We start from the raw sequence: 20,756 nt of genomic DNA on the forward strand, positions 1-20,756 counted from the left end.
GTTATGAGTTCAACTCCCATGGGTGTCAGAATAATCCCATCACTACTGAGCCCTTAACCTCAGCTGGCGCAGGGACACTAGCTGACCCGACTCTTTGATCCTCGCTCATTCGTCACTTTGAACGAAAGCACCTGCCAAATAAATGTACATTCATAACACAAATGTTGTTTCTTTGATACAAACATCAGGGAACGATGAGTCCAAGCTGACCAGGAGGACTTTTATTGAGACACTACAGAACGAGTAAAAAATAACTCCACATCAAAATGCAGCACAGTCATTGCAGCAATAAAGGAGTACATTTGCATTAGTTACATATAATATAGTGTCATTTAATTTATGAATTAATTCCATATAGAGCCATTTCATACTTGTGTGCCAGTCATAATAATATTGGACATGTAATGCTGCCTCTGGTGGTGATTTCCGGTATATGCGTGTTTTTATGCACAAGTCTATATATTTTTATTGTGTTCCATGTGGAAGAAACAGATGACAACGGAATAAGAATAAAGCAAATCACCTCCATGATGTTCTTGAGGCGGGAGAAACCACCGGGTAGCATTCTCAAGGGCACTGGGAGAGACCAAATCAGCCTCAACCCCCCCACCCCCAACACACACGGTACCCCCATAGCGTTGGTAAGGTCATGTCCCTGCCATCCATACCCAAATTTACACCATGGGGCATTTCTAGGTTTTGAGAGAGACAGGAATGTCCTGCCAACACTGGTGATTTGTAATGGTTTCTCCCGATTTCTGCTGATGGACTCCTGATTTCAGGCTTGGCAAATTTAATCACTGGAAAAATGCCTCCCCCCGCAGTTTGGCAAGTTTTCTTGCCCCCTCCCAAAAAAGTCTCCCTATCCCCCACAACGTAATGTGATCAGTTATGGAACGATGGAACGAGTCGACCAAGAGACCACAGTTAAACGGAAGGAAGATGCCAGCTCAGTCATCAGTCTCCCGGGGCCCTGAGGAGGAGGAGCCACTGGGGAAGAGCGCGTCGCTCTCCAGAGACAGGTTGCTGAGGTCCGTGATGCGGTTGCGCAGCAGGAAGTGCGTCCGTCTCTGGAGCAGCCGCTGCTGCTCCTGCTTGAGTTCCAAGTAGGAGCGCGAGAAGGTATGGAAGATGGAGGTGACGGGGAAGGCCATGAGCAGGATGCCGCTCAGGATGCTGCTGAGCGCCACCACCTGGCCAGGCACGCTGCGCGGCACCATGTCCCCATAGCCCACTGTCGTCATGGTGATGACGGCCCACCAGTAGGTGGCGGGGATGCTGCTGAACTCGCGCGCGCCCACCGCCGCCTCGCTCTCCGTCAGGTAGAGCAGCGGCGAGAAGAGCGCGATGGCCACGCACAGGAAGAGCAGCAGCAGGCCGAACTCGCGCGTGCAGCGGCGGGCCGTCAGCCCCAGCGTCTGCAGGCCCAGCGAGTGCCGGGCCAGCCGCATCACGTACAGGATGCGCAGGGCCCGCAGCACCCGCAGTACCAGCCCCACCTTATCCAGGTAGCTGCTGCCCGAGCCCAGCCGCTTCTCACCCTCGGAGGTGCCGTCTACCACCAGCGTGATGTAGTAGGGCAGGATGGCCACCACGTCGATGAGGTTCAGGGGCCGTCGCAGGAAGGCCAGCTTGCTGCGGTCCTGGATGAAGCGCAGGGTGAACTCCAGCGAGAACCAGGCCACGCAGACGGTCTCCACGATGAAGATGTTGTAGCACATCTGTGAGCATTTCCCCTGAAGGGAAGCAGACAGTCGTCATTACAAGCCAGTCGTGTGTATTTCTCAGAATGAGTATGTATGCAGGGCCAGGCCATAAATCAGTGAGATTAAACTTTTTTTTACCCCCTACGGTTGATATATTGGTCCTGACCCCCTCCCCCTACACACACACACACACACACACACACACACAGACACACTAAATGGTATTCCAGATATGCATCATCATATTTTATGTTTCCTCTCGATTTAGGTGTTTCACATTTCCTCTTCTGCTAGTATGTCAGCACGGTATGTAATATTTATCACTGTGACGTTATTAGTCATAACAGTGTGGTGTGTTAAATAGGTGGTGCCTGTCTATTTGACACATTTTAATTATTTTAATTTATTAGCGTCATATAATGTGCTCAGGCAAATAGCTTGTTCACATTAAGGTTGCAATTTTGAAATAGATCTGCCCCCAGCTGAACCCCCACCCCCCCCAAAAAAAAAGTTCTGTTTTTTTCCCCCTGGCCTGTGCCCACCTCCGCAATTCCTTCACACCCCAGGGGTGGGGGCGTAGTTTGAATACCTCTGGCATAACAAACTAAGCGGCTGCTTAGACCTCAGTACCATCCCGCTCCCCCCATGTAATCAGCCTGTCAGAATGGAAGAGGACAAATGACTGCCAGGATAATCGAATTTTGCTTCATGTCCTGAAGAGGGTGGGCCCGGCCCTGGTATATTGTCTGGGCATACATGTGGACAAAGGCAGCTTACCCACCTGTTACACTCTCACTGTATTCCCTGCTTTCTATTTCATTCTCGTTAATCTATCTAACTGAATTTGATCTCGTCTCAGTTAAGTTACATACACCGCGCACCGCGGGAATTTCACGCACTACGGCTCTGGCTGTACCGGCTGTCTGCCACTAGAGGGAACTGCAGCTACACGAATGTGCAAAAGCGCAACCTGAGAGCTTCGCTCAGTGTATGGAGGGACGTGGATCTCGCCTCCCTCATACATGTCATATGCATCCTTGGACTACGAGTGTCCAATTTAACGGTCTTTTTGCCAGGTCACTCTGCCTTTATTCTTAAGCATTTGATAAGAATTAAAGTATAACTCCGGAAGAGGAAATTTTGCTTGTTTATAATGAACTGTTTTCAGCCGTGGCTTTGCTATTTCACTCATGAAATAAAGTCTGCAAACATTCTTTGAAAATAAAGCCTATTACCCATATGTTGCATTTACGTATACAGTTACATACGGGCATTATCACGGACGCACAATCACAGCCCGATGAATCCACGCTTATTTTGATTTTCATATGGTAGCTGTTGTTTAATTCATGGTGCTAATTATGTTTTTAATCGTATTATACGAAGTCAGCTTGAGGATGCTTCTACTACCAAGACCAACTGGCATATTTTGTCTCTAGGTTTTTGTGTCTTTTTCGTGAATTAATATTTCTAATAACGTAATTGGTGAACTATTCTAATAAAACCAATCATCAAATCAGATGTGAAATATGTTCCTGTTGATAAAGTGTGCTGTAAAACATTGTCGGTAGAATTTCCTGATTAGGCACTTTGCCAAATAAGTGTGAGATCTGGCCGCATGTGCAATAAGAGAGGCCTCCTATAGTTCTATGTTGGTAGCAATTATCGATAGATAGAACTACGTATATCGGTAAGTAGGTATGAAATTTCGATAAGGTAGGACAGCCCGACAGATAATCTGTAACGGAGGCTCATATCATCCGGGGGCTCCGGTACATGGCGATCCCTGTCCCAGTCGGTAATCTAATTTTCCAGTAAACTGCACTCGGGAAATCCAGAGGATCTCGACACTGTATCGCGGCGACGTGATCATATTACCCCCGGATCAAGCGGAGGACGGTGCCCAGCATACTCTAGGGCAGCCAAGCACTTAACTGGATAGGGCATAAGCGCTACGGATTTGTTTAAGATTAAATACGATCAGCATGGATTGCCTAAAATCCACGTGCCCAAACACCATTTCAAACCATACGCGTCTGCTCTTCCTCAATCTGAATGTGATTTTTTTTTACAGGGAGCGTTTACAATCTAATTACGCCACAAACTGATGTCAGCCTCGATAATGAGCCCCTTAATTCAATTTGTAATTTTTTTTCTCAATGCACCAACCGGCCATTCAGTGCAGCGTGTTTGATTCAAGCCTTTCTGGTCTTCGTGCCTCGAAGTTCTTATTATTCTACGAATCAGCACCACGCCGCTCTTTTGTTGGCTTATAAAGCAGAGCTTTAATTAAACCTACGTTCCACCTTGCCATCGCTATGATAAAAGGGTACTTAGTCCAAATTAGTACAGAAAATGCCGCGTGAGGGATTTACAGAGGAAAAGTGTGAAAGTAAAGCTCTGTTTTCAAGTCTGTGCTGGTTCTCATTTAATCTCATCATTCAGCGGTGTGATTGAAGTCACTGGCAGGATGAAAACTCACCCTGCCCCGGGTTTTAAGTGTAAATGAGCCACTAATGAATATTTAATAAAACAACGTTGTCCTTGAGGACAGGAACGGTCCCACAGGGAGATGCACAGAGAGGGAGCCAGCCTTATGAAGAACACTCACCTGCTCCTCTTCCTCCCTCATGGCTGGCATGGTGCTAATGGACAGGTTAATGGCGGTGATGGTGACGAAGAGCACGGACAGGCAGGCGAAGATCTTCCCGGGCAGACCTGAGTGGGGTCTTTCCACCATGTCTCTTAGGCGTCCCATGCACACGCCATGCCACGACTCCTGGACCAGCGGCTCGTGCAGGCCGCCCTCGGCCTCCAGGAGCTCCTCTTCCTCGGCGCGGTCCAGCTCCTCGCACTCCTCGATGCGCTGCAGGAGGCGCCGGCGGCAGCACCACTCCAGGCACTCCTCAGGGATGCCCCAGTAGAGGAGCTCCTCGCGGAAGGAGAGGACGCAGGTCTCGCGCAGCGCCCGCAGCTTGCCGGCACGCAGGAAGGTCAGGATGTTGCGGAAGGCGCACGGGTTGCGGTCGAAGAAGAACTCATTGCAGGTGACGTCGTAGTCGTCGCAGACACGCATGATCTCGTCGAAGTTGCTGCAGGCCCGCAGCTGGCCCAGCCGTGTGAGCGGGAAGTCCTCAAGGGTGGTCCACGGCAGCTGGTAGCGGAGGCCGCCCACATTAATGATGGCGTGGAGCTTACGGGCACTGGGCAGGGGGGCCTCAACTCCACCCTTGCCCAGCGGAAGGAGCTGGGCCCGTTGGTAAAAGGTGCCCTTGAGGACCTGTCTCTCCTGGAGGAGGGTAGGGCCGCTGAGCGACGACTCGGAGGCACAGCTCAGAGCACTGTAGTCGTAATCTGAGCCATCTCCCGTAAGCAGAGTCATGTTTGAGTCAAACCGCTGTCACATGCCTGAGCCACCTGCTCGCTGTCACACTGCCACCTGCTGGAGGAAACAGGTGAATTCATTACACGCTCACACCTTCTCATGACGCTTATTTATTTTTTACTTAGAAACTGTTTTTATTCATAAAAAACAGTATGAACTATACTGATATCACAACAAGGTCCCAGACAGTGTCCCACATGCATAATACTCAGAAGCTGGGGCATTGCTAAAGATTTTGGGCCCCATGAAATCATATCGTTTTGGTCCCCCAGTCCAGACCAATCCAGTTATTTTCCAAATTTTTTAGTCCTCCTGCCCCAATAAAAAGGCCATTACATTTTTCAATAGTTTGCATTATTTTAACTGCCATTATAGTGATTATATAAATACTATTATTATTATTTTATTATTGTTATTGTTGAATACAATGATATTAACGACCAGTGGTATCCAGGAATCTATCAGCAATGCTCTACTTAACCTAAAACGTGAAACACAAAAGTGGAACCTTAGGGACCAGCCCTTGGTGAGGGATACGCACCAGAACCGAGGCACCCTACTCCTAACACCGGGGGATTTCAGCGCTACACAACGATGCGGTTCCACGTTCCACGGAACTGGAGCTGGTGATGTTTCAACGAGGGTGTCAGCGGGAGATCGGACAGCGATCGGCACATTTGTGGAGGAAATTGGGACTCTTTCAAACCGTTTCTATTTCGGACACGTTCTGTCTTGCCCGTCTCACCCAGACCTCCGCACACGCCGCCTTTCACACCCTTCCATTCTCTCACTTGAAATGTAAATTCTCCATCGCTTGGGGATTGCAGACGCACGGACACACAGGAAACATCCACGATCCCCCTGGTGTTTAACCTGCCATGAGTCACAATGGCTTAGTCTAAAGCCACAAATCACAACCGATTAGCGATACTCGCTTTGATAAGAAAATGTGGCTAATTAGGATTCAGACATTTCTTGTCACTATTACACTAAAGCTTATTTTCCATAAGGTGAAATAATCACTTCATAATCATGTTTAAAATAAAGGTAATTTTCCAATGGCATTCAGGGCTGATTTTATACCTTCATACCATTATTATTATAAATTTTTAAATTTCCTCTGACCCCCCAGGAAAGGAAGCCATTTTTATTGAATGGGTTCAATGAACACATGGAAACAATGTTCGGTTGGCAAATAATGTCATAATGTTATGTTTTTATATATCCAGACTGGTACTGCAGGGAGGCTCGGATGCATTCGCTCCAAAACACCATGGCAACTACAAGCCGTAGCTGCACCCAGACACACAGAACTAAACCGTTTTCACGTTCCTGCCCGCCAGTTGTAATTAAATATTTGCACCTCTACTTCAGTTTAACTTCTAAGTCTGGTTTCAAATCGGTTAAATATTTTCGCTGCTTAAGTTCACTCATGTGAGCTGCTGGAAAATGAGCTTCAAAGCCTTCCAAAGTTCCTAAAGCCATCAAGGCAGGAGAAAACGATCGGTGCTCTTAAAGACCAACGTCCACTGATTATTAATCCTTAGGCTTATTTGTGGGTTTGTATCTCCCACATTCTGGCATGGCATGGGTTTCAGCAGAGGTACGTGCGAATGTTCACAGATGGTGGAAAGGGATACCGGGAGTCTGTAGAGACTCCACACGCTAGGACATTTCATTTAACTTATTTAGAAGACACCTTTCATCCAGAGCAACCACAGTCCCTGGAGCAATTAGAGTTTTTGAGGCCTTGCTCAAGATACAAGCACCCTGCTGATGCTGGGATTTGAACCTGTGACCTTCCAATCACAGACTCAGCATCATAACCCACTGATCCACACACCACTTCCTGCACTTACTACCCAAGGTCCTTCCCAAGCCTGAGGTTCCAGGAGCAGTTCTGTTTAATTCTATGGTCTTCCTGTGAGCAGAGTAACCTAGAGCACGAGGAGAGTGAGGCACAGATCTTGAAGTACTCTAGCACATGTCATGACACTACAGCACAGATAGGGGGCGCTTAACCGCTGGCCTGTTCCCTGGTTGCTCTCCTTCGGGAACAAGAGATCACAATCAACTACCTGTTGGCCATTTAAGTGCTAATCTGTGGAAGCTCGGTCTGAAAATTCAGCTTGGCATTTAGGAAAGTGTAACCAGGGCTGGTTATGTAGTTCGCTCACTCCCCTGAGGTGAGCAATTCAGAAAAAGGGTTAGCACAAAAAAAAAATTAACATTAGCCCGCTAGCTAGTAATAATCTGTTTGTTGGACTATGTGAAAAACCACATTATATTGTGTGTTCATCTCGCAGCACAGGTACGCAAATCACTGGCAGGGTGACAACATGTGCAGGGTCTTCAGGGCCCAGTTAGGCAATCGATTGAACGGCCTGATCAATTGGTATCCGGTGACAGAGTTATTGAAGATGCTACCAAGCTAAATCTGAAAGAAATTAAAAAACAAAATCGATTTAATGCATCAATTTTTTTTCCTCAAACACCACTTTGTTCCCCTCGTTGTTTTATTTTGCTCTTTATTTTTGAAAATTACATTGTGGGTTAGTGAAAATTTTTGTCAGGCACATTTTGTACAGAACTAGCTGGCGGGCTAGTAGCAGAAATTTTCAAGTTCCACCCGAGTGGAACCGCAAAACAACTTTAGATTTATGCAACCTTTCAAGCTGCAAGGCCCCAGCCCTGAGCCTGGCCTGCTACCTCCAGTCCGTGTCTCGGGATAATTAGCAGCTCACGTTCTCACGCCACCCGTGAGTCATCCCTGCTGCGGAGTCGGTCTTGTCCTTGGTGCGATGCCCAAAAGGAGTGCCTTAATAATAATAATAATAATAATCGGTTCCTGTTTGTCCTTCTGGTCGAAGCAATGTCGACTGCCATTGAGCCGGGTCTTGCCGAACATGCATCAAAACAGACGACTGACGCATGCGTGTCCCCAGTAGCAGAAGGTGCGTCCTCTCTCTTGCAGAGACGTGTTGGGTTCCTCGCCTCCGTCTTCCAGCTCAGTGAGCAGATGGCCTTTGCACATGCATGGCGGGAACACGAGCTCTTGTGGGATGCTTGCGACAGCGCGCTGGCATGCTCGTCCCGCCGCTCCAGGCGGCCCCGGCGTATCGAGGCAACGGAAAAGCCCGCCGAAGTCCTCCCAACAGACCGCCCGGTGGTCTGTTCCCCCCATCGAGCTGTTTGCACTCGGGACGCCAATCTTGGGATTTTTTTTTTGCCGCCAGATTGCCTGTGAGTCACGCTTGCATGCAGACCCACCAATGGCACTCAGAGACTCCATTTTCTTATTAGGTTTTATGCTTCGCTGGGCTGAAGCGACGATATAGGGACAGCTAAGTGCCAAGCGGTATGTAGCTCAGTGGGTGAGGCCTATGATTAGAAGGTTGCCAGTTGAAATCTGCTCTGTTGCAGAATAATCACAGGTCCATTGGCCCCTGAGCCAGGCTTTTAACCTCATGATATGGTCCAGGGGCACCAGATATACGACTGACCCTGTGCTCAGACACCAAGCTCCGGTATCAGCATTTATGTGTATATGTGTGTAAGGAGAGCAAGATGTTCTTATGGGGAGGGCTTTTCTTTGTCAGTTCTTTGGAAGCTCAGCCTAGCTGCACTAATACTAAGTTGACTCTTTGGCACCATGTACGTCTTTTGTTATTTTGGACAAAAGTATCTGCTAAATGTGTAGATGTAAATGTAGGGTGGGGCATGTGAAAAAGAGGGATTCCATTATACCTGTATGTGTGCAAATGGCAAACAAAGGAGCATCAATTCTGGATTTAACAACGGAATTAGCGGATCCGCTGTCACTAAATTGCCGGTAGTGTGTGTTCAGGTGCGTGCCATCGCCTACCTTGTGCTTCCTGGTGTCGGCTGAAGACTCACCTCAACCCTGCGCTGGTGCAGCGTGTGGCTCGGTGCAGGGATCCAAGTCCCTGTGCCTGCGATCCGAAGGTTGGTGGCTTTAGCTTGGCTTTGGCACATCTGCGGGTGCTTGAGCGAGGCCCTTAACCCCCAGCTGTCTGGGTACTTCTATGGGAGACATAAAAAGAATTTCCCCCTGGGGGTCAATAAAATGTTCATTATTATTGTTGATATGCAGTCATGGAAGATGGATGGATACCATACACAGGGAAAATTCTAGGATTTTTTTAAGGTTGGGCTGGCATAAGAGGCACATAATTCAAACAGACAGTCAACATTATTATTAGCCAATGAATTATTTTGAATTAATGATTGACAGGGGAGGGGGCATTCTGAAGGCCAATCAGCTTTCAGCTGGGGCTAGTGTCCCTGTAGGCCCGCCCCTGTCTATGTCCCAGACCATCCATCCTACATGTTAGCTCCAGAGTAAACAAAACGTCGGTGGAACACGCGAGCTGCACTTAAAAATGAGCGGAAAGCTTGTGCGTCACACATTCCCACTTCCCTAATTCCGGAATTCCACATGCCCAGTTTCACAGTTGCTAAATAGCTGCTCCAGTCACATGCAAGTATGAGAAGAACCAAGCACAAACACTGTCCCAACATTTCAGGACATCTCCACCTCTGTGTTTTCCCCTCCGCCGACAGAGATAAGGAACGGACTGACATCCATTATCTCTCTAGCCTACAGGCCTCATTGAAAATACAAACTGATAAGGCTGAAGGGAAAAGGTGCCTCTTTGTTTGACATTCCGCTCCCGTAGTAATGAGAAACAGGGACTAAACGCCCCAGAAACGAGTCGGAGAAATTTGGAAGCACAAACAGGTTGGCTGCATTCCCTTTGGAGGAAGACGCGCATGCAAAAAATAATGTTCACCGGGTATTACGAGGCTGTTTAGGTACAGAAGAACCTAAACTGAGTCTGTGTGTGAGTGTAACACCAGCTAAACGCCCTCATCTGTTTTATGGCTGCGTTTCCCTAAGTGCCAGCAAGATAAAGGAAATTGCACATTTTCCGCAGCAAAGGCGACTGCTGTTCTGCAATACATAAGTAAGCTCACTAGGATAACCCAAAATTAAAATAATTTTCCATAATCAAAAAGGTTACAGTTTAAAGGGCTTTAAAAGGCTGTGCGTTACTGTGTGCTACTGTGCAGAAATGTTTGAGAAATGCACAGGAGGTCTAGCTGGTGATGTGATAAAATAATCCATTAACAATGTGCACTATCCAGATAAGAAAAAAAAAACATCAGGATTTATGGAGGCGGGGGTAATTGTTTTTGTTACAGTCGGGCAGCCAGTTTTAATGTAAATATCAAGCTGTACAATAAGACTGTGATGCTTTATTTGCTTATGAGATGTCCGGAAGATGATGTATAAACCCCTCACCACCCCTGGCGGCAGTGAGCCAACGTGCAATTAGGCACGTGTGTGTGTGTGTGTGTGTGTGTGGGGGGGGGGTGATCTCCCAGCCTCAAAAGTAATTTCACAAGGTCCTACATCGCAGCACATTCAGGAAAGTGCATCAGGAACGACCGCTGGTCGTCTGTGGTCTCCAGAAAAGGGCAGATCAGATGCAGCAGTTTTTTCCACAACTACCTATATCTTTGCTCACTGTTTTTCCTATTGTGCAGTAATTTTATTTCTATCATTTTATCTTTATCATTCTATCTTGTTTTTCTTTGTATTTGGTATCTTCTTTCCAGCACAATCCAGGAAGTAGGTAGAGAAGCGCTTGGCTGTACAGCTGCAGTGTTCAAGTAAAACTTCGAGCTTGAACTTGATTGGCTTTAGCAAAAAATGAAGGGGAACGACAGCCAGCGCGATCCAAGTAATAATACGAAAAGGAGTAAATGAGACGTAATGAAGAGTAAATGAGGGGCAAACCAGGAGTAAACGAGGAATTAACTCTGATGGCTAAGGTACTGTCTAGGAGTAGCAGGAGCACAAATTGCGGGCCAGTTTAATCCAGGATTGGCAAAACATTTCTTTACATAAAAAGCAGCATATTGATATAAACATACACACATACAGGGGGGCCATAAGGGGGGGCAGTTAGTACGATTCCAGGGGAGTGAAAGGGGTGCTAAAAAATGTATAATATGCTTTCATGGGGCCTAAAATATGCATTGACACCCCTGCACACATATAAATGATCATGCAAAAGTCAGGCAGAGAAAATGTTTCATGTATTTGGTAAATTTCACAACCATCTCACTTAACAAATTAACTGAAATAGTCATGTACTGTAATTAGATGAGGTATTGATTAGCCAAACAAGTTGTGCTAGTGGGTGAGTCAATAAGCACATGGGTATATTAGTTGGTTACTAATATATGGGTATTTTTGATGGGTGACTTTAGGGGAGATTTTGAAGCTAGCACACTTTGATAGTTTGATAGGTCTAACCTGATTTACACCAACACGAAAATCATTTAAACATAAATTTCTATGAAAACCATAGACTTGTGCACAGTGCTGAATATTTCTTATATAATTATACATTTACACACACAGTGCAGATATATGTATGGAAATAATAAGCAGAAGGTTAATAGACAGGTAAATGGTACAGTCTACAATATCATAATCAAATACAGATACATCTGTAGTCTGGGGCATAAACTAGATTTACTGTCAAAGTTACATTACTGTTCACTACTTAAAGATTCTTATTTCCATAGTGACATGGGAAATAGAATAAGGAATTGAATTGCATTAAAATAATTATTTATTGAATATTAGTTTTTTTGTTGAAAACAGCGATTGCACATAGATGATACATATGTCAGGGAGAAACGCATCTCATTTTGGTTCCAGAGAAACGTTCAGATATTTTTTTCATTTGGCATGGAACAGTGCCGTGATAAGAATACAAGACCTTCTCAGATGGCAAAAACAATATCAGAAATATCCAAGAATCTATAAGATGTGAAATAAATAAATAAGCAAAGCCCCCTAAAATATTACTTTATTAGTTGATCGGGCCAGTTGATGTCAGAGCGCACATAAATGTATAAAAAGATAACATAGACTTCGTTTACGTATTACAGATTCAGGAAGCCGGAGACTGTCCCTCTAATATCCTATAGAGTCGTGTGTTTCTGTGCCAATGATTCATGCAGTCTAATTCCTAAACAGACATTTGCATTTTCCGACAACAATGGAATAATGCTTGAGTTCTGTGACGCGAAAAGGAAGCTGGCTGAGATGCTCAGGGAGGGAAGGTTGGCGAGGAGGCAGCAGGCAGGGATGCTAGACGTATTTTTGACGAAACCCAGATAAACAGTCATAACCCTGCGACAGCAGAGATACGGCGATGCGGAGCTGCAGCCCTGTGAGACGGGGGATTAGAGGGGGGGGCGCATGCAGCTCGCACTGGCCGCAGGACAAGCAGGCTTTCGAAGAGCCAAGGACGAGCATCCGGAAACGGTAATGAGACCTAAGAGTGCAGCTTGGAAATTACAACCTCAAGCACTTTTGAGGTTTTGAGGAGATCCATCCAGACAATGCCGGCCATTCAAGACCCCCCCCCCATCCCCCCCACTGACTAAAGGACCCTCATCGACCTCAAACCTTGACCGGCTCGTTGTCTTGCCCTCCGTCTTCATCCCCTCCTCATACCCTGTCTGGGGGCAACTTGCCAGACCCAGATATTCCTATAATTCCGGGACTGCTGTCATGTGCTTCAGTCCCATGTAAGACATCATGGAGGTGACTTATGATTCTATTGTCCCCTTGTTTTCTATAATGTTAGCATGCCTGGGGGGGGGGTGGGCTACTAATTGACCTTGGACCCCTAGAGGCTTTTTCTTCTCCTTTGTTGTCACCTGGTTTTCTTTCATACCCTTTTTTCCTGTTTCATGACAAATGATGTAATAATTGCCACACATTCTGGTCAAGTGCCTTGAGATGACCATGTTGTGAAAGGCGCTATATAAAAATAGACGGAATGGAACTGAATCTGCTGCCAATCTCTCGTTCGCAACGCTAGTCAACTGTGAGTCTGCTGTTGGGGCACAACGTTTATACCCAAACACTATAGCCAGGTAGGCCCTTCTGCTCAATATCAAGCCTCATTTGTTCTTTACCTATGATGGCCTGGCCCCCCTTCCTGGGTTGTTCCCTGCCTCGTGCCCATTGCATCCGGGATAGGCTCTGGACCCCCCACGACCCAGTAGGATAAGCGGATTGGAAAATGGATGGATGGATTTGTTCTTTATTTAGTAGAAGACAGCATTTTTCTGCGGCGTTCCCTTCAGCTGGCTGGTGGGGGTTCGCGCTGCAGCTCTCGGAGCTCGTGGGACCGGGATTACGTCTCTGCCGCCCTCTCTCCTCCCTACATTTGCGCTGGTTGCCTGTGTTTACAGCATTAAAAAAATGAGCTTTCACATGTGGAAATGTAGTCGGGGGCAACGTGCCTGGAGCGATACACAAACTGCGGGGCCTCTACTTTCCCGAACTCCGGCAAGAGTTGGAGACGAGAAAAAGAGGGAGTGTTTTTTTAGCCGTAAGTGGGTGGAATTAATAAATCTCTGAATACATTGAAGCCAGAAGCATCTCTGGGCTTGTAATTGCCTTCATATCTCTCACTGGGCTTGACGATATCTCATTCTGCTTCAGCTGCCCCTCACTGCCTCCCCATTTCCACTGTCTGTCGCCCCCAGCCTGTAGCCCCATTCCCTGCATTTACCACCCCAAGAGTCTCGTTCTTTTCTTTGCGATTTTGCCAGGCGTGGCAGTTTAAAAAGCTGGAAACCCAGGGGCGAATACAAAGGCGGAGCCACAGTGTCACTAGCCCTAGCTGAAAGCTGATTGGTCCCCAGAGTGCACCCTTCCCTGTCACTCATTGATTCAAAACATATCATTGGCTATTGATAAAGTTGGCCCCTCTGTGTGAATTATGGCCATCTTATGGCCCTCTGCCTTAAAAAATCCTAGCAGGAAGTGTGTAGTGCATTCATAATTCGATCAATCCCATTCGCATTCATAATACCGTGCTAAAACAGCTAGCTCTTCCACCACCCTCCAGGTTGGCAGCCTCTGCTACTGGCAGGCAGCCTCTGATGCTGCCGGTGGGCTTTGCACTCTTTCGGCATTGTGGCTTCTCTCGAATAGCCCATTACGGCGCCGCCCTACTGCATGTCCTTCTTTTTGCTCCCCACCTTGATACTGTCACTCTCACATCACCTCCAAATCAAAAACGATCATCTTCATAAATTCATTCACAATCATCAAAAATCACTGGAGGCACCGTACTGAATAGGCAGTTGGGAGATGATGGAGGGATAGATATATGGAGGGAGGGAAGGATGGATGGACATCTAAGAGACCAGGAAAAAAAATTATATACTATGCTAATGTACTAAGAAGACTCAGACAACTGCTCCTTCCCATGTAGTCCTAGTGTTGGAAATTGAATGTCGAGTTTTAGAATTTTCTACCGTTTGTACGTCTGCGAAGTTCGGAAACCAAGGTGTCACTTTCTAAAAAGAAAACGTGTGTTAATCTCACATTACACCAAATACAAACTCATCACTCCCATTCTTAAGCAGGGGGGTGAGATGGGCCGGGGCCACAGGGGTGCTGGCCCAGGCTGATAGCTGATTGGACCCCACAATGCCCCCTCACCTGTCACTCACTGAGTCAAAACATATCATTGGCTAATGATAATTTTGCACCCTCTGATTGAATTATGGCCCCCCCTACGTTAAAAAATCCTAGAATCACACCTCCCCTTAAGACATTGGGTTACAGGAATTGTGTTCATGTTCTCCATGTTCACAAAGAATGTTCATAGGTAGGGCACTAATCTACCTCTCTCATCCTTCTTACTTATTGGGACTCGGACCAGGAAGAGCCATCTGGCAAGAGAAGAATCCGCAAGACAGAGGAATGCCCAAGCGGATGGGAATTGATTGAATCATGAACCGGCCAGCCATTGCCCCATTTGTGATTTAGTCTGCGGGTAGAAACATCTCATATCAACGCATCCCGCGCACCTTACGCCTTTATTGGATTTCGTCTGTGACGGCGGCGCAAACTGAATTACGATGGCAAGACATTAAAGCAGTAAATCACCTTTCACATCATACCTCATGAACAAAAGCCAAACAAACAGACAGCAATTAGGAGCAGTTTGACAAAAGAGGCACAGTGTGTGTTTGGGAGGGGAGGGGGACCAAAATCGCAGTTCTAATGTCCCACAAACAGACTTTACACAAACGGGAGCCTCTGATTGGAGGCAGCGTTTACCGGGAGATCCATCCTGCAGTCTTTAGACCCCCCCCCCCCCCCAACACATGGCAGGGAGGCCTGAGGTGCTACTGCTTGCTCTGTGTTCAGCGTGTAGCTCTCAGTGACCTCAGGGTCCTGTACAAATCTCCACAACAACTGCGGCTCTTTTGCTGAGTACAGCCCTGTAGTTTCATTTCCGGTGAGGCACTAAGTTCTCAAGGACAGTTCCCTCTCCGATGAACACTTCTATATTATATTATTATATTTTCATTACTGTTTTGCATAATTGTTACCTTTTTGCATACTAACAAGTGCTATCCTGTAAAATGTGCTGTGAAGGTGAACAGATCATGTGACGTGCGACCAGGAAGATGGTAAAGGGACTTGAAATTTGTAGGACTTTTAAATTGAAGGGGGCGGGGCTGCATACAGAGGTGGGACCACATGTTCATTGGCCCCAGCTAAAAGCTGATTGGCCGCCGGGGTGCTCCCTCCTCTGTCAGTCACTGATTCTAAACTTATCATTGGCTAATAATACGGTCGGGCTTCATAAATGGCTGGCAACTGGTGAACGAAAGGCTGTCGCTCGACTTCACCCCACTTGAGGAAGGCCACGCCCCCTTCCCTCCAGACCACAGCAGTCTGATCCTTTTATGTTCCATTTATGTATTTCAGTTATTTCCTCCAGAACCAAAACTCCCCAGAAGGGAAATTAAAGCACTCCAGCTCGGACACCGTTTCCAGGCAGACAGGGGGCTTCAGTGCAGTAAACAGTGTGAAGAGCATTCAGGCAGACCCCCCCCCGACATCAGACATGAATAAAGGGCAGAGAGGGTGAGATTCGGAGCCTCTGAGGGCAGGAACATCAAAGTGGCGTTGAGGAGGTGCTAGAGAAATTCACTGTGAGAAACACAGTCACCATTAATTGATTGTGTCTGCAGCCTGAGCCTGGCTGATGGGTCGGATTAAAGACGTAGACCTTGCAAGAAGCCACACGCGTGAGATAGCAGGGTCACAGGTCTTCAATAACCGCCAAAGACCTTCCTTAGCTCTATCGGTAGGACATAGAGGCAGAAAAAATGCCGGAATTTGCGCTGGAATGCCAGATGACACAACAGTCATGGAAGTAGAATTGGGTTCCGGAGAGTTCCAGAAGCCTGCGTGAGCATCTAGTCTGCTTGGGCTGCAATTTACTGTCCCTCATCACTGCCGTAATGACAGCTATCGTTTTAGCGACCCCCACATTTATCCGCTTGACAGTGCTGTGAGGGTTTTCCTTTTTCTGCATTTTCTCAAACCAGGAAGCCAGAAAATTCATTGCTGCTATTATAATTGCAATTCCTTATTCAAATAAAATGACTTGATCTCGTGAAGAAGGCGCGAGGTGTGCGGGACGAGGCGATACACCATGTCATGTGAAATACCTGGATCACTCCGACTGCTTTGTGTGGAATGTAACTTTCTGTAACACCTGACTTTTTTTCGTATAAAGTGAATCTTGCTAATCTCCTTAAAATGTCCTGCTTAGCCTCGTTCTTTAAGCTTGTTTGTTCATTGTTCGACCGATAAATATTCACAGAAAGCACATTTTCTCAGACCAGAAACTTCACAGATATCAGACAAAGGGCCATCTGTATGGATTTTTACATTTTTAGAATTTTCAGAAGCAATATGCAAATTGTTACGCGTGCAAGTCTACATTAAAAAACAGTACAGAGACTACTTAGGAAGCGTTTGTTCAGGCTGATCATCTCTGTGGAGAAACTTCAAACCAATAAAACACACACACACACACACACATAGACCCATACTCATTTCTTTGTGGGGAATGTCTATTCATTTCTATGGGCAGAACCATAATCCCAACAATGACAACCTTAACCCCTACCCAGCCCTAACCTTAAACATAAGTAATCAAACAAAATATATTTTTTGGCATTTTTAGTTTTTTGATTGCAGTCACAGATTTTTATAAAATTTTTCTCCTATATATTAAGTGGCCAATAGGACTTATACCTTCTTACTGTTGCCAAATCCAAAATAATCCTTAAATCAGGGCAGGAGTCCTGCCCTGTTAGAATATGCATATTACCCTGCTGCTGTTTTGTACTGGCTGACAATGCGCATGTTACCCTGCTGCCGATTGGCTGCTCGCTGACAATATGCATGTTACCCTGCTGCCGATTGGCTGCTGGCTGACAGGTGGTTTTCAGAGAATTAAAGCCGTAACCAAGCCCCGGCAAAGTTCTCTTCCTTCTGTCATCTCTGACCATAAGCTGATGCATTTCAGCCGTCTGTCTTGCGACTTCAGGAAGGGGAGGGCTGTCCTTTGGCGGGTGGAGAGACGTCTGCTAATCTCTCTGTAAAATGGCACGGGTCGTGATGTCACCTTCTTAACATGAGAGCTTTTACAGTCATTTCCTTCAAATAAATGGACCCTAGCATCACATATTAGAAGGGATCAATAAGAGAAACATTGTGAGAGTGTGGTCTGCAGCAGGCTGTGATTGACCAGTTTTAAGCTCATGGTCAATCTGGGAAAATAGTGTATAATCAAGGAATGCGACATGGTTGTGGAAGATATTTTACAGAATGCCGTTCGATTCACTGCCCCATAAGGCCAAGTAAAACACAGCATACCTGCGTCAACCAGATGAACTGCAATGAAACACAAGCAATATGGAAAATATAGCTGTTATAAATGGCAGCTTGTGATGTAGTTTCTCATGGAAGATTCCCGCAGTTTGAACTTTCCAGACACACCCAAGACCAAAAGTTGGCTAGCCTAAAGACACCAGAGTGACGCGTTAGTGGGGTGGACTTGATAAGTTCATTAACTATATACAGTAAATGGGGGTATTTTTCTGTTTTGTACATGGCAGCCAGGTCTGAAGTGAGGCCACATCTTAAAGGACCTCTGTTACGCACTGCTGAGGAATGTGACCGACAGACTGGGCATTTATCCGTATAGCTGGAGCCGCACGCAGCGTTAACGCTCCGCACGCGGCATTAACGCGTCGTCTGTGCGCCTGGGACGCGTTGTGCTCAGCACGACCTTTGTCTCAAACTCCATTCAGTGTATTCACGGCACAATGGCTTAACTAAGTGATTTCTTACTCATTTATCATTTATCGATCATTAATATCATCATTTTCCCCCTGTACATAATATAGACGTATGATGAGACAAGGTCTGGTGAACGAAGAGAACAAACAGACAATATAATAACTGTTCAATCTGGCACGATGTGTTTTCATAATAAAAATGTCCCGTTATTAGCCAGCTCTGCAACAATATTATATAGAGAAGTAAATCAGAATAAGGAACATCAAACTATATTTATGCTGGATTTGAATTAGTTTCCGTAATTTGCTAGTAAACCACTCATTAATCAAATTGCTATTTTAATACACGTCGGGTCTAAAAAGCAAGTAGCTAGGTCTATACTCATTGCTGGTGTTTGTGGACTTACGTAAGGTATGTAGGCAGATGTATAGTTTATCAAGCTTAAGTAGTGTACATATTAATTTAGCTTAATTTAATAGGTTCATATGTGTTTTGTGGAAGTAATAATTATGACTAAGGTCTAAGTCAAACTATAGGCTATATTTTTTTCAATAGAAATTCAGCATCTCCCAACTGACATTTAATACTATATGGAAAATTCATAAAAGCATTTTTTTCCAGCCCAACACTACAGAGCTGCACTTCAAGGACATTGCTGAAGCATGGCACTGTGTGTTCGCGAGAATTCATTGTCACAAAGTTACTGCACAACATCATGACGGTAGTTACTGTATTCCAGTGAGAGTGTATAACTTAAAATTGCCAGGAAGATAAATGACTATACAGTCGAAAAACATTTCCCAAGATAACGGCTTCAACCGTTCAAACGATATGAAACGGAGCACTCCAGAATTACGGGACACTTCTCAGAGCTGTGGCAAAACAATCGCCTCGGTCATTCAGAAGTCATAAAAATGAATTATGGTGCAGATATTTCTCAACGTGCCTTCTGATATAGCTATCACTCTCGGGGCTGCACAGCAGCAGAACTACACCGTTCACCTCAAACACTGAGTCATATTGCAGATAGCAAAAACTGCATTTTAAAAATGTTTTCAAGTGCATTTTATAAAAGCTGGCAGAACGCATGAAATGGAACAATCGATTGATTTGCTTAAATGCGATTCCGATGGGACTGAGAAAGGAAAAATCCATTATGTCAAATATTACAGCAAGACACTTCGGTCTGTATGAGCGAGCATACAAATGAACTTGTGAAGAAGGTGTCTTGATCGCACCAGTCATCTCTCAAATAATTGGCGCAGAAAACCGAAGGAAAAAACTAACTAAAAACGTTTCTATTTTATCTTATTCTTTTTGAAGGTAGATCAACATCCTTTCATTTTCCAGATTCCTTGCGGTGTAAATCTTCATCAGTCTCACTTTCATTTCAAAGTGACAGAAAAACCAGTAAGAGTCTGTGTAGCTTTATAACTGAAGTTGAACTGCTAACCGCGAGCTTTTACACAGATCCGTGAAAACAGATAAGTGTAATTTAAACAACCGAATTACAAACACAGTCTATCTATTTACTGAACTCACTGCCTGCATGTCTCAGACAACAATGAATGAAGGACCAAACCCACCAATAAAAGTGTCATACTTACTGCGTCCTGTAAAAATCCTCTACTGCTGCCAGGGAAGGGAAGAGAAGGCGAGCTGGCGTTAAGGCAGCCTCCGCCTCCGCGATCCCCAGCCGGATCCAGGCATCTGGAGGAACAGCGGGCTGTTTGATGCTCACCAGCAACAGGCTGTAGCCCCGTTCAACAGCTCCCAGCTCTGACATCAGCGGTGGGACGTGCCATTATTCCGAGGGCCTTTCACTGAAATCCATAGCAACCAGCAGCTAGGCAGGATTCCCTCTTGGATCTGGAGTGACCGTTCCCATCTGACTGGCAAAACATGCTGTTTACAGTCATCTTTAGGATCTGTGGTAGAAATTAGGGGATGATGGATTATTCTTAGAGAAATCTCTCAGTAATGTTTAGGGGACTTTTAAGAGTGATGTCCTGGTGCACTCTAACTCTGTCTTTTAACTGTGCCGTACTTTGTGAACCATTACATTTTATTTCCTTTAGCATAGTACATGCAAGGGAAGCTTGGGGTCAGAGACCAGGATTAGCCATCCACCTAGGACTAGCTGGGGTTAAGGGCCTTGTTGTGGGATTCAAACCCACAACCTTCCGGACAGAGGTGCATATTACTAACCAGCTGAGCTACGCATTTCCCCTTCCAAAGGCTGGGAAACAACGACTTGTTTAACAACACAGTTTAATTATTTCAGTTTTAAATGGAAAAGGGCAGACATTCACATATAAGTCACCTGTGTGAGTAAATTAAACTAATCTCAGCAATTTAGTCACCATATTTAGTCACCATTATTGGCCACATCATTAAAAAACAAAAATGTTTGCGTTAAATGTCC

General features: G+C 45.7%; 1 protein-coding gene across 3 annotated transcripts; it reads right to left on the reverse strand.

Annotated features, from left to right (window-relative positions):
• Positions 1-206: 206 nt before the first annotated feature.
• On the reverse strand, positions 207-20,073 carry kcng1 (potassium voltage-gated channel, subfamily G, member 1). 3 transcript variants are annotated; one of them, XM_049018475.1, is made up of 4 exons: positions 19,939-20,073; positions 8,989-9,135; positions 4,318-5,145; positions 207-1,736 (listed from the first exon to the last, which is right to left on the reverse strand). In XM_049018475.1, the coding sequence occupies exons 3-4, from the start codon at positions 5,086-5,088 to the stop codon at positions 951-953; spliced, it is 1,557 nt and encodes a 518-aa protein (XP_048874432.1). In that variant the 5' UTR covers positions 5,089-5,145; positions 8,989-9,135; positions 19,939-20,073; the 3' UTR covers positions 207-950. The 3 variants fall into 3 exon arrangements, with proteins under 3 accessions (XP_048874432.1, XP_048874431.1, XP_048874433.1); XM_049018474.1 differs by having other exon boundaries at positions 4,318-5,148; XM_049018476.1 differs by lacking the exons at positions 8,989-9,135; positions 19,939-20,073 and adding an exon at positions 7,801-8,971 and having other exon boundaries at positions 4,318-5,148.
• Between the last annotated feature and the right edge of the window lie 683 nt (positions 20,074-20,756).

This window comes from Brienomyrus brachyistius, chromosome 6 (genome assembly GCF_023856365.1).
Source record: "Brienomyrus brachyistius isolate T26 chromosome 6, BBRACH_0.4, whole genome shotgun sequence".
NCBI classification, from domain to species: Eukaryota; Metazoa; Chordata; class Actinopteri; order Osteoglossiformes; family Mormyridae; genus Brienomyrus; species Brienomyrus brachyistius.